At 37.3% G+C, this 15,251-nt stretch overlaps 4 protein-coding genes across 6 annotated transcripts in view; 2 read left to right on the forward strand and 2 right to left on the reverse strand.

Annotated features, from left to right (window-relative positions):
* The window catches only part of LOC133519888 (27 kDa glycoprotein-like), a 186,545-nt gene that overhangs the window by 170,830 nt on the left and 464 nt on the right, over window positions 1-15,251 (reverse strand). The gene's annotated exons all lie outside the window — the stretch shown is intronic.
* LOC133519884 (isovaleryl-CoA dehydrogenase, mitochondrial) lies at window positions 216-7,585 on the forward strand. The gene is made up of 9 exons (XM_061854068.1): window positions 216-387; window positions 2,926-3,052; window positions 3,530-3,608; window positions 3,690-3,795; window positions 4,344-4,505; window positions 5,031-5,189; window positions 6,045-6,236; window positions 6,697-6,865; window positions 7,404-7,585. Exons 1-9 carry the CDS (start codon window positions 265-267, stop codon window positions 7,535-7,537), a joined length of 1,251 nt encoding a protein of 416 aa, XP_061710052.1. The 5' UTR covers window positions 216-264; the 3' UTR covers window positions 7,538-7,585.
* Window positions 8,784-10,149, reverse strand: LOC133519885 (bifunctional peptidase and arginyl-hydroxylase JMJD5). The gene has a single exon (XM_061854069.1). The coding sequence runs from the start codon at window positions 10,065-10,067 to the stop codon at window positions 8,844-8,846; it is 1,224 nt and encodes a 407-aa protein (XP_061710053.1). The 5' UTR covers window positions 10,068-10,149; the 3' UTR covers window positions 8,784-8,843.
* LOC133519878 (folliculin-interacting protein 2) overlaps window positions 10,367-15,251 on the forward strand; it is a 38,265-nt gene continuing 33,380 nt past the window's right edge. Inside the window, exon 1 of one of the 3 annotated variants that reach the window (XM_061854057.1) lies at window positions 10,367-10,678. Coding sequence is in view for 2 of the 3 variants with exons in the window: in XM_061854055.1 (XP_061710039.1) it covers window positions 10,584-10,678 (95 nt within the window). In the remaining variant the exon portion in view is untranslated. Of the gene's footprint in view, window positions 10,679-10,768; window positions 11,162-15,251 lie in introns of those variants that run through there. The other 2 variants (XM_061854055.1, XM_061854056.1) reach the window with 2 other exon arrangements.

The following is a 15,251-nucleotide window of genomic DNA, read 5'->3' on the forward strand; positions in this document are numbered from 1 at the left end:
ACACATAATATCCAGCATAATTTGTGTAATTAACACAAATCTCTTTATATCGGAGGATCTGGATGAAGATCACTTTATTTCTCAACTCGTCTATGTTTACCATAATAACAATACGAAATAATTACCATAATAACATCACCTCATTGCCAAGCCATTATCAAACTTACAAGCACAATAGATAAGACACTTGTTTACCAATACCAAGGTCAATAACTCTGGTTCGATTCAGTGCGGACCCAGTTTTGATAAAGTACGGACGTAGTGATGGCTGCGCTGGTGTGTGTGAAACGTGTTTTGAGTCAATGTGCTGGTAAAACTAGTATAAGATGCATGTCGCACTATCCTATTGATGAACATGTGTTTGGATTATCTAGTGAACAGCAGCAGGTATGTAAATAAGAATGATTGTAAATCTAATATTCATTAAGAGACATTGTTCGTAATACATTAAGTTTATAACTTTGTACCTATTGGCAGCCGGTAGATGAAGTACGTACAACACTAAGACTTTTTCAAAACCCGTACAGACTAAATACAGTTTACACTAGAAGATATAAATCCAAAGGCTGATATGTATTACATAGTTACGAACGAATACTTAGGTACCTACCCTACTTGAAAACTAACAGCAATATCTGTAAAACAAACATTGTGCGTCATCATTGCTTAGGCATATTACATTTAAAAATAACCGGCCAAGAGCATGTCGGGCCACGCTCAGTGTAGGGTTCCGTAGTTACTCTTCCGTCACAATAAGCTAAACTGCGTGGAGCTTAAAGTGTAGTAAATGGTACCTTTCACCCGAGTTAAACAAATAGGCAAATTTGCATAATCAGTACCTAATTAAAGTAAGTCTTTTTACTATGAAGGGAAAACATTTTGCGATAACTCAAAAACAGCTAAACTGATCATGTCCGCTATAGTTTTCATTTAATGTCTTTCTTAAGCTCTACTTCCACGATTTTTTTCATATTTTTTGGACCTATGGTTCAAAAGTTAGAGGGGGGGGGACACATTTTTTTTTTCTTTCGGAGCGATTATCTCCGAATATATTCACTTTATCAAAAAGTGTTTCTTGAAAACCCCTATTAGTTTTGAAAGACCTTTCCAACTATACCCCACACTGTAGGGTTGAAGCGAAAAAAAAAATTCACCCCCACTTTACGTGTAAGGGAGGTACCCTAAAAAAAAAAAAATTTTTAGATTTTATTGTACGACTTTGTCGGCTTTATTGATTTATATATCCATGCCAAATTTCAGCTTTCTAGCACTAACGACCACGGAGCAAAGCCTCGGACAGACAGACAGACAGACAGACAGACAGACAGACAGACAGACAGACAGACAGACAGACGGACATGGCGAAACTATAAGGGTTCCGTTTTATGCCATTTGGCTACGGAACCCTAATAAATGACATAGATTACACCAGTGACAGTTAAAATAAAGTTAAACATTCCATCCTAAAGTATTGGCTTCACTACTCAAAGGTATGCAAATAGCTTATCGTGTAACCGTTTTTGTTTAGCTGCTGATGCTTATAGATTTATATAGGTATTTTAGATTGAGTACCTACCTATTTGTTTTACAATGCTGTTACCTATATTGATACCCGTGCAAGCGAAAGATTGCAAAATTGAACCACGAGCGTAGCAACACAAAAAAAATCACCACACGTTGGTGTGCGGAAAATACTAACTATGAAATACCAAAAAATCAAACCAAATCAAATACAAACGAACGTAGTCAAAAAAACCGGCCAAGAGCATGTCGGGCCACGCTCAGTGTAGGGTTCCGTAGTTACTCTTCCTTCACAATAAGCTAAACTGGAGCTTAAAGTATAGTAAATTGTTAACCAAGGGATGAAACGGTACCTTTCACCCGAGTTAAACAAATAGGCAAATTTGCATAATCAGTACCTAATTAAAGTAAGTCTTTTTACTATGAAGGGAAAACTTTTTGCGATAACTCAAAAACAGCTAAACTGATCATGTCCGCTATAGTTTTCATTTAATGTCTTTCTTAAGCTCTACTTCCACGATTTTTTTCATATTTTTTGGACCTATGGTTCAAAAGTTAGAGGGGGGGGGACACATTTTTTTTTTTCTTCCGGAGCGATTATCTCCGAATATATTCACTTTATCAAAAAATGTTTCTTGAAAACCCCTATTAGTTTTGAAAGACCTTTCCAACGATACCCCACACTCTAGGGCTGAAGCGAAAAAAAAAATTCACCCCCACTTTACGTGTAGGGGAGGTACCCTAAAAAAAATTAAATTTTTAGATTTTATTGTACGACTTTGTCGGCTTTATTGATTTATATATCCATGCCAAATTTCAGCTTTCTAGCACTAACGACCACGGAGCAAAGCCTCGGACAGACAGACAGACAGACAGACAGACAGACAGACAGACAGACAGACGGACATGGCGAAACTATAAGGGTTCCGTTTTATGCCATTTGGCTACGGAACCCTAAAAATGATGATTTTGAATGATAAAAAATATCATTCAAAATCATCATTTACTTAATTCTAAAAGTGAGTTCTACTCTATTCTATTTTATTTATTTTAAGGAATAATAATCGTAATAATTCAGCCTTTATACGTCCCACTGCTGAGCACAGGCCTTGGGCTATAGTCATCACGACAAAACATAAGGAAACAGCCCAAAATTTGCATTTAAATACTTTGTCCCATATGTGGGAAAAATGCAACTTTCTCATTAGTTTTTGAAAAATCAAGAGGGCCTTTACCAGAGTACTTCGCCGGTTGTACCTACATTAAGTTTTTCTTTTATGCAATGAAGTTAGGTAAGTACTTACCTACTTACTACGACATTAATTGCAATAGGCATTTATAAACTTTATTTTTTTGGACAGTCTATACCTACTTTACTTTTATTTATTTAATTTATTGTTGTAGCTGCGACAAGCGATCTTCGACTTCGCCCAAAAGGAATTAGCACCAAAAGCAGCTGAAATTGACAAGACTAACTCTTTCACAGAACTGAGAGAATTTTGGAAAAAACTAGGCAATTTAGGCGTTTTAGGTAAATATAAATAAAACAAAACAAATATCAAATATCAATATTAATATTTGGGGAGAATCATACACAGATCGACGTAGCTCCAAGCCAAGGTGACGATATTATTATGTATATACGTATATAGATAAACACATATTTATTTTCGTATATAGTCCCTATACTTTCTTAAACTAAATAAGCTTACGGTTTGCCTTGCTAATCCTTGTCGCGTTGTTTGTGACTTAATATTTAGAAAAGTTAACCCCGAGATACTAACTACTGTGGTGTGGCCATAACATAACGGATTAGATATAAGAGTGGTTAGGTACATATCATATTGTAGGTAAATATGTCCCAAAGTGTAAATGTGCCCAAAAGCATCCCACGGGACATATACTCGTACGGAAAACTGCGGGCTAGGGCCCACATAGTTGTTCTATTCTCGATTTTGAGCAGACTTACGTACCTAGGTAAATAATCAGAAAACCTTTTACTTTTCAGGAATAACGGCCAGTCCTGATTATGGCGGCACCGGTGGGAAATATTCCGACCACTGCGTTATTATGGAAGAGATTTCGAGGTAATTCCAGCACCATAAATAATACAGGTAACCTAGGTATAATGTTGACCTGTGCTTATAAATCTGTTAATATTATTACAGAGCTGCAGGCGGCATCGCGCTGTCATATGGAGCCCATTCCAACCTGTGCGTCAACCAAATCAACAGAAATGGCACACATGAGCAGAAAAGCAAATATTTGCCCAAAGTGAGTACCTACGCGGTGACCAATAACGAGAAGCCCGTATACAAGTGTTACCTGTTTTAACATCTGAAATACTTGCCAAGAACGCCAACGACGGCTACAGCCGACAGTTTCGCCAATGCAATAGGGACTAACGCGCGACTCCGTAAAGTTCAATTTCGTTTAAATAATCGTGATCGCCTGCGTCCGGGGCATGGCAAATTCCTTCGCTGTCTGGCGTTCAAGAGGTTAACAGCTGCCCTGGTCTATTTATTGGGCCTTTTATTATTTTTCCCTATAGGATTGAGTGCGTGATTCCACTGATGCTTGGCTCCAAAGCTCATGCGCATTCGCGAATGGGTTTTCCAGCTAAGCATCAACAGTCCTGCTGGCGTCGCGCAGCCTGTGTAGTCGAGCCTTAAAAACTGAACATTAATACTATATAAAAACAGAACGAAGAGCTTATTTTACTGAGACCTCCATTTCAAGGATGATGGTGAAGGCAACATTGCATGGAGACTGCCATTTGCAATTCTTACCTTAGTACTTACGCCTAATATCTACATTTTCAGCTGTGCTCAGGTGAACACATTGGCGCCCTGGCCATGTCGGAGCCCGGAGCCGGCAGCGACGTCGTGTCCATGAAGTTGCGAGCCGACAAGAAGGGCGACTACTACGTGCTCAATGGAAACAAGTTCTGGATCACAAATGGGCCGGATGCTGATGTTTTAGTGGTAACGTGTAACATTAACTATCTATTGAGGCGAAGAAAACCCGATAAACAATTTTCAGAGGAAAACTTACTTTTGTACCCCCTAAAACTTGGCCACTATTTGCGCGCATATCTGGATTAGGTTGAATTTATAATACCTAACCATTGTAATGCTGTGTTGAAGCAAAAGTCGTTCAGTTCGTGTACCTGCGGCCTCAGTGGCGAGAGTCCAGCGATGAATTGAAAAAAATCACAGGAAATATCTAAAAGAAATTTTCATTTCGGACCCGGAAAATTTCGATCTCCATACATAAATATGAGAAGTTTCCGAAATGTTTCTATGTGGAAATTTCGGAAACTTTCTGACGGCACATCAGTAGCGTGCACTGAGACCGATTGGCATACGTTTGCATTTTTTTTAAATGGACACCGCGCCAGTCGCTACACTAGATCGAGGCCCAACAGTGAAAGCTAGTCTCCATACTTTCCTTTCCTTCATGAAAGAAGAACAAGTGCATCGTCTCCTTCATCTACAAACTTTTTCCAGGTATATGCAAAGACCGACACAAATACAGCCAAGCCGCAGCACGGCATAACGGCATTTTTAATAGAAAAGGACTTGCCCGGATTCACCACTGCCCAAAAATTGGATAAATTAGGAATGCGTGGCTCTAACACATGCGAGTTGGTGTTCGAAGACTGTAAGGTGAGACTTACTTAATACAACACTTATTTAGTCGTGAATTTTAATTTACATCACGTTTAAAACCTCTGGGCTATTACCGCGAAAATCGAAGTTCGTCAATTGCGGACATTTTTCTCTGTCACTCTAATTACGTCTTAGTGAGAGTAAAAGAGAAAGATCCCCGCAATTTGCGAATTTCGGTTTTCGCGGTAGGCCCCCTGTTACCTCACGATCTGTTCCACCTATCTTTTAAAATTTTCGTCCCTGACATGTTTCCCAACAAATTTAACCGGCGGTGAACACTGTTCAGTAAATTCTGCCAGTAAAAACTGATAGTACCTACTTCGATGGCCTATTATTAGACCATGTGAAATGGAAAGGCGAAAGCCTTCTTAAAACAATGTCTAGGTGCCTTTCTATTTGAAAGTTTACACGGCAAACGACGGCGCAAAAGTTCAGAAGAAATTTAACCTATAAAAAAAATTTCCTACTGTAGGGTCCCACTGCTGTGCAAAGGCCTCCCCTAGTTTTCTCCACTCGGCCTTGTCATTGGCATTTTCCCACCATTTTAGGTAGAATGCGTCCAAGTCGTCCCGCCATTTCCTATTCGGTCTGCCTGCTGCACTATCTATTGTGTTCCGTGGGTCCCACTCAGTAATAATTTTGGCCCACCTTTCCGGGTGCATGCGGCAGCCAGCCCATTCCCACTTAAGCGTGTCGTTCTTGACACCTACATCTATAGCCTAAAACATGCCTACTAAAATAAAATCGGAAACCAAACGGATCAACCGGTAGTACCTATAACAGGGCCCAACTATTTAAGTTCGAAATAATAATTTTGGGTAGTAAACCGTCTAATCTAAAGATGTTATACAGGTCCCTGCCTCGAACATTCTCGGCGAGCTGAACAAGGGTGTGTACGTGCTCATGTCTGGTCTAGACCTGGAGCGCTTAGTGCTTGCCGCTGGCCCCGTCGGGCTCATGCAGGCCGCTATTGACACGGCGTTCGAGTACGCGCACACTAGGAAACAGTTCGGACGTAATATTGGCGAGTTTCAGTTGATGCAGGTAAAATTCATAAGCGTAAATGCAGAGTTTTCAAACATTTATTACGTTCGGGGCTTTCTCGGATAGGCGTGTGCCACTGGTTGAGAACTTCTGACTAAAGACATCGTTAACCACACTTAGGGAGTCTTAGGACACCATACATAATATGGATGTAACCATAAGGCCTTTAACATCTTGACAGATGATTTTATGCAGCGTTTGTATGTGAGGGATAACGTCTCTCGTGGCTGTATAGGTAAGCCAATGCGGGACCGGCATTTGCGACCACATTTGTGACAGCTAAGTTTTATTTTAACGATAACAACTTTCTATCACCAACAATAGCAAGACGAGACTCCGAGAGAGTGAATCTGACAATCAATACATGCCAGAATTAGACATAGATTGATCAGACAACCATTCTTCTTTTCTTGTTTTCTGACACGGGCGACGGACCATTAACAAACACAATATGTTTCAGGGCAAAATGGCCGACATGTACACAACACTAAGCGCGTGCCGCAGCTACCTGTACAACGTGGCGCGGGCCTGCGACGAAGGCCACGTGAACAGCAAGGACTGTGCGGGGGTCATCCTCTATTGTGCAGAGAAGGCCACACAAGTTGCTCTAGACGCCATACAAATACTGGGTAAGAACCTGAATGAACTTTATTGCAAACCCATAAGATCAATTATCTGCCTGTATAACTGAGCTTGCAAAGAAGGCCACGCGAATAGCAAGGACTGCGCTGGTGTCATCATCCTCTACTGCGCGGAGGACACGCAAGTTGCGCTAGACGCTATCCAGATAATGGGTTAAGTTTAAATCTTATTGCATAGACGTAAGATAGAGTACAGGCAGTTAATACTGCATGTACAACTGAGCTTGCAAGGAGGGTCACGAGAACAGAAAGGATTGTGCTGGGGTCATCCTCTACTGCGCGGATAAAGCCACGGAAGTTGCGCTAGACGCCATTCAGATACTGTATAAGTTCGAACCTTATTGTAAAATCGTAAGATCTATTATCTGCCTATATGGCTGAGCTTGCAATGAGGGATGAATGTTTATGCAAAACTTTACGTTACCTATTTCAGCATGTAGGCACCTTTGACGTACTATTATTTATTTAGTTTATATTACAGATAATTTTTAAAGCCAATAACTATATGAACAAATTTATTGTGCAGGTGGCAATGGGTACATTAATGATTACCCTACTGGAAGAATTCTAAGGGACGCCAAGCTTTATGAAATTGGTGCTGGGACTTCGGAAGTCAGAAGAATGTTGATTGGCCGTGCTTTGAACAATGAATATAAATAAACACTGTTTTGTTAATAATCATTTTATATTAAAATATTGACTTTTTAACTTGCGTATTTAATTTGGTGAATGGATTATTTCTGTTAGCCATATACCTATGCAAACAACAATGTTCACATCATTAACCCATTCAGGGCCAGCGACTCAGCTTATGGGTCATGCTCAAACAGTTCCGCAGGGCCAGCGACTCACATGTGAGTCATGAATAAATTCTGATTTAAACATAAACGAAACGTAACTTGACGTAATAAAGTACGTATCCACTAAGTTAACAACCATTTCTATAAGGTATATTACGATAAAAAATTATAAATGCGTTTTTTTAATGAAAATAGAGCCCAGAGAATTCAATTTTGGTTTACTATGAGTGCAATATAGTAAATATACTGAAATACTAGATACATACGCGTTGCAAGCAAACTGAAAAATCCATATTTCAAAGAATCAAATGATGAAAGAATAATGAAAGATACCAAAAATATGTATATTTTAGAAGTTATTGTCATGGCTCAGGGTATGAGTCATCGTGGCCTGGCGCTACTTGTAAAAACTAGAAATGTTTAAGCAAGCTAAAATAAGCTTTATTGGCTGGTTTTAAAGCTTATTTCGTATTGAAGCTGTTTGATATTTTACCAGTTTACAACCGATTACTGTTTGGGTGATGGCTTGCAAAATTTACCAACCAGTAGTATAATAATATTTTGTTTTGTGTGAGGGGTAAGGCAACGAGGATTTATGTCGTAATATTTGGTGATCATTGTATTATATCTTAGGCAATTATCTACTAACAATGATGTTAACATTCATTTTTTTTTTTCTCATTTCAATAATAACAAGGCAGTTGAAATAGTCACCACTAACTAATATTGTATTATCAAATTATCATAAGTGTGTGACAAAAATTTACAAGTTTTAAAAAAAATATTATGTTTTGTGTGAGGGGTAACCAAGTGAAATGGGTCAAATTGAACTTCCGAGATTTGACCCATAAAACAAAAACAAACACAGCAAGTTAAATATGTAAAATATAAAAATGTTCATTCCTACATCTTTTTTTGATAGGCACAAAAAGTTGGTTAGTAAAAATGTTGCATAATGTTGTCCAACTGGCTAATAAGCTGAGTCATATGTTTAAGCTAAAAACGGTTTGTATGGTGGCCCGGTGTATTGTGTATGCTTGACTGATCTTGGCCATGAATGGGTTAAGATAAAGATTATAACTTACTGTATATAATAACACTGCAGGTTTTGGGTAAACTGCTAAGATTATTTAATACAGAACTAAGCATGTTAGGCATTGATAAAGTTATGTCCACCAAAAGCTAACTGAAAAACTTACAGATAGTGACTCCACAAAATGCCACCACTTAGGTGGAATATACAATAACTGCCCAGGTCGCAATATGCAATAATAGGGCTTAGCATCTTTGTATTTAGGATAACTTTCCAAATTAGGCTTTCTAGGATCTACTCTTGCTGTATTACTGAGTAATTCATGTTCATGAGGGTACAAGAATTCTGAATCTTCAGGTGAAAATAAAAAGATCTGCTTTTCACCCACAACTTGGGCCAACAGGTTTCTTTTAGGATCATGGTGAAGAGGAGACACAGTTCCTTTAGGGCCGTACCATGCCATAATATCCACGGGATCATTGTCATCAGAAAAACAACAGTATTCTGGTTCTGTTATATCATTTTTAAGCTCTGGAACTTGATCAAAGAGTTGATACTGAGCTAAATAACCTGTACTCCCATTTGAATTATATATGTGATTATTTATAAATTCTTCAACTGTCATGAGTTTTTGTGTCCAATCAGTTTCTGTGTATTCTCTACCAATTTCTATTGCGACTGTTCTCAACCCAGCTAGCTTTATCAGGTAGGTTTGATCTTGCCATTTTTTCAATGCGGGCCAATGACTTATGCAGTTGACTAAAATAACAGGCTTCTCTGCTAAGATATAGTTTGTTAAAAAATGTTCCATGCTTGGGCGGTCTAATATCTCTAATGGAGTGGCATTATATTCTTTTACTGAAGTTTTTGGACTACTTGGTAATTGAATAGGTTTGATAGTATGTGATTGTGCAAAGATTTCATTTAGATAAGATGCACAGTTATGAAGTAACTTTGGTTCCTTCTCCAATGGACACCCAAAAATTATTCCATGATCTATTATTTTTAAGGAGTCTCTAAGTACATTTTCTGTGAGTGCATCTGAGAGCTTGATGTGTGCGAGGAGCTTTAAATAAGAGGCTATTGTTATAGTTCGTCGTAAGAATGGCTTTACATCTCTCCAATTTCCGATGTTTATTTGCTCATGCATGTAGTCAAGTATGGCTTGAATTTGTATAACATCTGACTTTTCTATTGCTTTCGTATCATGAAGTAAATCTTTCAACGTTGCCCTACAAGCTAAACTTAGCTCTTGAATCTCAGTTATTGAAATATTTACCTTGAAGTCATCGAGTTTTTGCAGAACATCGGTTAGCGGTGGCATTGTATTTTCAGTCCCAATGGTAGAACATCTCATAAAATTGCTAGTTTAGCGGTAATATATTGATAAACAACAAATTAAGTAAAACCATACTATTGATTGCTGTTTATTTCGCAGGAATTGTCATTTCCATTTGACAGTGACATTTCGCGACGGCCGCTGTTCAACATCAGTAAAAAAACTGCTCAAAATGAAGATCCTTCTATAGTCTATGCCTCATTCAGGCCCGTATTGGCACAGTGAATAAGCAATCGAGCGTAACAATAAATATACGATTGAACACAATTCATTTCAAATGATTCAGCTCATCAAAAAACGCGGCAATAACCCGCGGACTTGTGAAATATCTTTTCTGACCTTGACCTTTCTGTAAAATGAAACTACTTTGTCTATGGTTAATCATATGACTTTCGCACGTGATCTGTCAGATTATTTTATTTACTTTGCGAAAGTGTTACAAAAAAGATAATATTAATCCATTATGTTTCCGTAAATCAAGTTATTTGATATGCAAGATGTCAGGTGCATCGAGTCACGATGACACCGTGATGTATGAAAGTTGCATATGACGAAATGGCATTGTTCAAAAAACTCTTTTCTACCAAGAGAAAACTCGACGGCCACCGTGAATCACGAGACTGGGGCAGGTACGTCAGATTGAATGCTTTTCATTCATGTAAATCTATTTCTGAGTATCATGGCATGCGGATTTGTTTGACGCACGGAGCGCGGACCGCGATCGGTCGCACGGAGGGCACTTCGTGGACCTTCGCGCGTAGTGCGGGAGGCTCGGCTGACGCACACAAAGCTGGCAGAGCGGCATCAGCGAGCATGTGACACCGCCGACTGTGCGGGGCGCGCGGGCTGGTCGCCGCGTCACCGCCGGGAGGGGCATCGCCGCCGACACTCGATCATTGTTTACATGCCGACTAGTACACCACCACATTCCACTCGGCGCGGTCGATCGCCTCTCGTCATTTACGTTACGATCTGCATTTAAAGTGAAATCTATGCCAAAATTGCATTTCTTTCAGTGAATGTGATACATTGTTTGTTGAGTGATAACAGTTGTGGCATTGTACAGAAGTGAGCTCATATAACAAGCGACTATGAAATAAAATGAAAATTAGGTAATTTGATTGCTTGTGTTGTTTTGATTAGTTCTTAACAGGCTGCCAATCTGGTTAGGTCTGGAATAAGAGGATTCATGTTTGTCCTACCATTGTGCTGGAGTGGAGTAATCTAAGGCAGTGTGAGCTTGCTTTTATTTGTTATCATTTGGATATAGGACTGCAATAAAGGATGCTTTTATCACTTTGATGACCGGTTTGGCCTAGTCGGTAGTGACCCTGCCTACAAAGCTGATGGTCCCGGGTTCAAATCCTGGTAAGGGCATTTATTCGTGTGATGAGCATGGATATTTGTTTCTGAGTCATGGGTGTTTTCTATGTATTTAAGTATTTATATATTATATATATTGTTGTCTAAGTACCTTCAACACAAGCCTTATTGAGCTTACTGTGGAACTTAGTCAATTTGTGTAATAATGTCCTATAATTTTTATTTATTTATATTTTTTAAAACGGTTTAAAAACCTTTTTGATTACAACTAGTTCAAAGCACTTTTAAATGTGTGAGTTGTGCCATATGAATGTTTAGTAAGTGATTGATAAAAATATGCTAATATTTGTCAATCTCTACTGCTTGGTAGTATGTTAAAAGTGATATGGTTGAAAACATGTTTGCTTTCATCAAATATGACAAAAACAAAGTGGCGCTTGTTAACAATCATCTAGGGGAAAGTTGTTTGATGCATCCAAGTGAAATGTGTGTTGTGCTTGAGATTGATTGATGTCATACATTCATATGTTATCCACAGAGAAGTTTCTTACAATCAGGTGAAGCTATGACCTTGAAAGATAAAAGCTAAGTGAGTCAGGGTTCTGCATAGGGTTTTTTTATTTCATCAAAATATTCAGAGAATTTATGTTGAAACATGAATATAAATTATTAATATTATTGATTGTGTAATAGTTAGAATGAGTTGTGATAACAATTCTTATAGAATTCTAATATTTTTTTCTTTAACAAGCATATACACTTTGACTGTAACTTTTTATTTAGTTTTATTTATACACATACATAAGTCAGTCAAACTGGTTTAATGTTACAATTTTTGCATGAGTTGAATACTTAAATTTTGACATGTTTGTTATAAGTTTTTTTTAAGTACTTCATTATTAGCAGTAATAACTACTAACTTCTGCCCACAACTTTGTATGCATAAAAATGACTTCTATACCCTAATTTCACCCCCTTAAGTATGATTAAAACTATTGTTTGTCCTTTCCCGGGACTCAAACTATCTCCATACCAAATTTCACCTAAATTCAGTGATTATAATTGTGAAGAGGTAAGAGATATTCTTCTTCTTCTTCTTCCTCCTCGTTTCCTCATGACTGAGGTTCGCAACAACATGAGATCATTATTTTGTGCACCAAGGCTCTCCATTCTGGTAAGATCTACAATGTTACTTTTGATTTTTTTAATAATATGAGTGTTGATAACAATTTATATCAATTATCAGCATTTAGGTTTGTTAGGTTATCTTTCAATTAAGTAAGTGAGTAAGTAAATATTCTTTAGACACCAACAATTATACATTTTACATACATGTAAAACTACAAATAAATTTTAAAAGAAAGTAGATCCAGGTAACAACAGTCAGTCTTATCGCTAAAAAGCGGTCTCTTCCAGACAACCTTTACCCAACTAACCTTGTTTTTATTTATTAAAAGTATATTGCTTACACTGATTAACCATAGACAAATCTTATTCTTCTTTTAGGAATTCGAAATTAATTATTCAGAATTAGATTTTGGGTAATTTTCTGATGCAACGTGGATTTTCGTGCTGACATCGTGGAAGTCAAGGGGTTAATTAAATAAGGAAGTTAGTGTTTTAGATTTACGTCCTTAAAGATAATTAAGTTGTATTTTACCTGGATAGATTATGGAATTGTACACGAACACCCATCTCCATACAAATTGATGATTACAAATCCGTACAAATTTTCATTCCTTTTTTAACCCCCTTAGAGGAATAATTTCCAAAAACGTTTAAATTACTTTTTTTCTATTTTAATATAATACCTTTACACGAAATTTCAAGTTCTTAACTTAAAAATTAAAATAAAATTGATCCCCATAATAAACTTTCATCCCCTTTTTAAGCCCCTTAGGGGTTGAATTTCTCAAAATAGCTAACACTGTATAAATGTAACCTGGTGTGTTTTCAACTTTCTAGGTTTTGTACTTTCGGATCTGCATTGATAAATCAATCAGTCAGCCAGTCAGGACACACGCATTTACATATATTTAAAATTTTATGTATTAAAACTTAAAACCGTATTTACTCCTTCGAGCCTGAGGGCCTATCGCGTATATTCAAAAACGACAATTTAGTTATCTACCTCTATCGCCCGAATTTGCAAGAACGGGTGTATGTAATGCCCGGCGACAGTTAGCAACAAAAGCGGCCAAGTGCGAGTCGGACTCGCGCATGAAGGGTTCCGTACCATTTATGACGTATAAAAAAAAAATTACTTACTAGATCTTGTTCAACATTTTACCACTTTGGACACACATTTTACCACTTTGGAAGTGTCTCTCGCGCAAATTATTCAGTTTAGAAAAAAATGATGTTAGAAACCTCAATATCATTTTTGAAGACCTATCCGTAGACATCCCACACGTTGACCGTTTGATGAAAAAAAAAATTATTTTTATTTTATGACTTATTAAAAAAACTACTTACTAGATCTCGTTCAAACCAATTTTCGGTGGAAGTTTGCATGGTAATGTATATCGTATATTTTTTTTAGATTTTTCATTCTGTTATTTTAGAAGTTACAGGGGGGAAGTTACAATTTTTTTCACTTTGGAAGTGTCTCTCGCGCAAACTATTCAGTTTAGAAAAAAATGATATTAGAAACCTAAATATCATTTTTGAAGACCTATCCATAGATACCCCACACGTATGGGTTTGATGAAAAAAATTTTTTTTTTTAATTTTATGACGTATTAAAAAAAAAACTACTTACTAGATCTCGTTCAAACCAATTTTCGGTGGAAGTTTGCATGACAATGTATATCATATATTTTTTTTAGATTTTTCATTCTGTTATTTTAGAAGTTACAGGGGGGGGGGGGGGGCACACATTTTTTCACTTTGGAAGTGTCTCTCGCGCAAACTATTCAGTTTAGAAAAAAATGATATTAGAAACCTAAATATCATTTTTGAAGACCTATCCCTAGATATCCCACACGTATGGGTTTGATGAAAAAGATTTTTTGAGTTTCAGTTCTAAGTATGGGGAACCCCAAAATTTATTGTTTTTTTTTCTATTTTTGTATAAACATCCTAATGCGGTTCATAGAATACATCTACTTACCAAGTTTGAACAGTATAGTTCTTATAGTTTCGGAAAAAAGTGGCGGTGACATAATCGGACAGACAGACGGACATGACGAATCTATAAGGGTTCCGTTTTTTGCCATTTGGCTACGGAACCCTAAAAAGTACCTATAATAATCTATAGAGGAAAAAAGGCTAACTTCCCAATACTCCAAGCATATTTTTGATGTACCTTTTTGTGAGTGCGTGCACACATGCATAGAGTCCGACCAAGATAAGTCTACAACGATTTTGATAGCACATGCAGTAAAGTGTTATTTTTACGTCATAATTTCATAGATATTTGACGTTTAAAATAACACTTACACTGCGTGTCCTATCATGATCGTTGCAGACTTGTCTTGGTTTGACTCTACCAATAAAACTATTCTTGAAACCTCTGTACTGGCGTACTAGCGTCCACGTCAAACGTACATAATTGCAACGATTCAAAATGGTTAACAATTAAAAGAACTCCATGTAAAAAATAAAGCATGAAATTTTATTTTCTAATTCTCCCACAGTTTTCAAATTATTTAATTAAAAAAAAAAATTAATTTTTTTTGGCACAGATTTGACATGGAACATGAACCATGTTGCGCTTAGCATATGATTTATACATATCACACTAATCCCTACTTACTAATATTATAAGTGTGAAATTAACTCTGTCTGTTTGTCTGACGTTTCTCTTGACTTTTGAACTGCTGTACAGTCAGCGTCAAATACTTCGTAGCAGTCAAAGTGGTCAAACCATATATTTAG

This window comes from Cydia pomonella, chromosome 7 (assembly GCF_033807575.1).
Source record: "Cydia pomonella isolate Wapato2018A chromosome 7, ilCydPomo1, whole genome shotgun sequence".
In the NCBI taxonomy this organism is placed as follows: domain Eukaryota; kingdom Metazoa; phylum Arthropoda; class Insecta; order Lepidoptera; family Tortricidae; genus Cydia; species Cydia pomonella.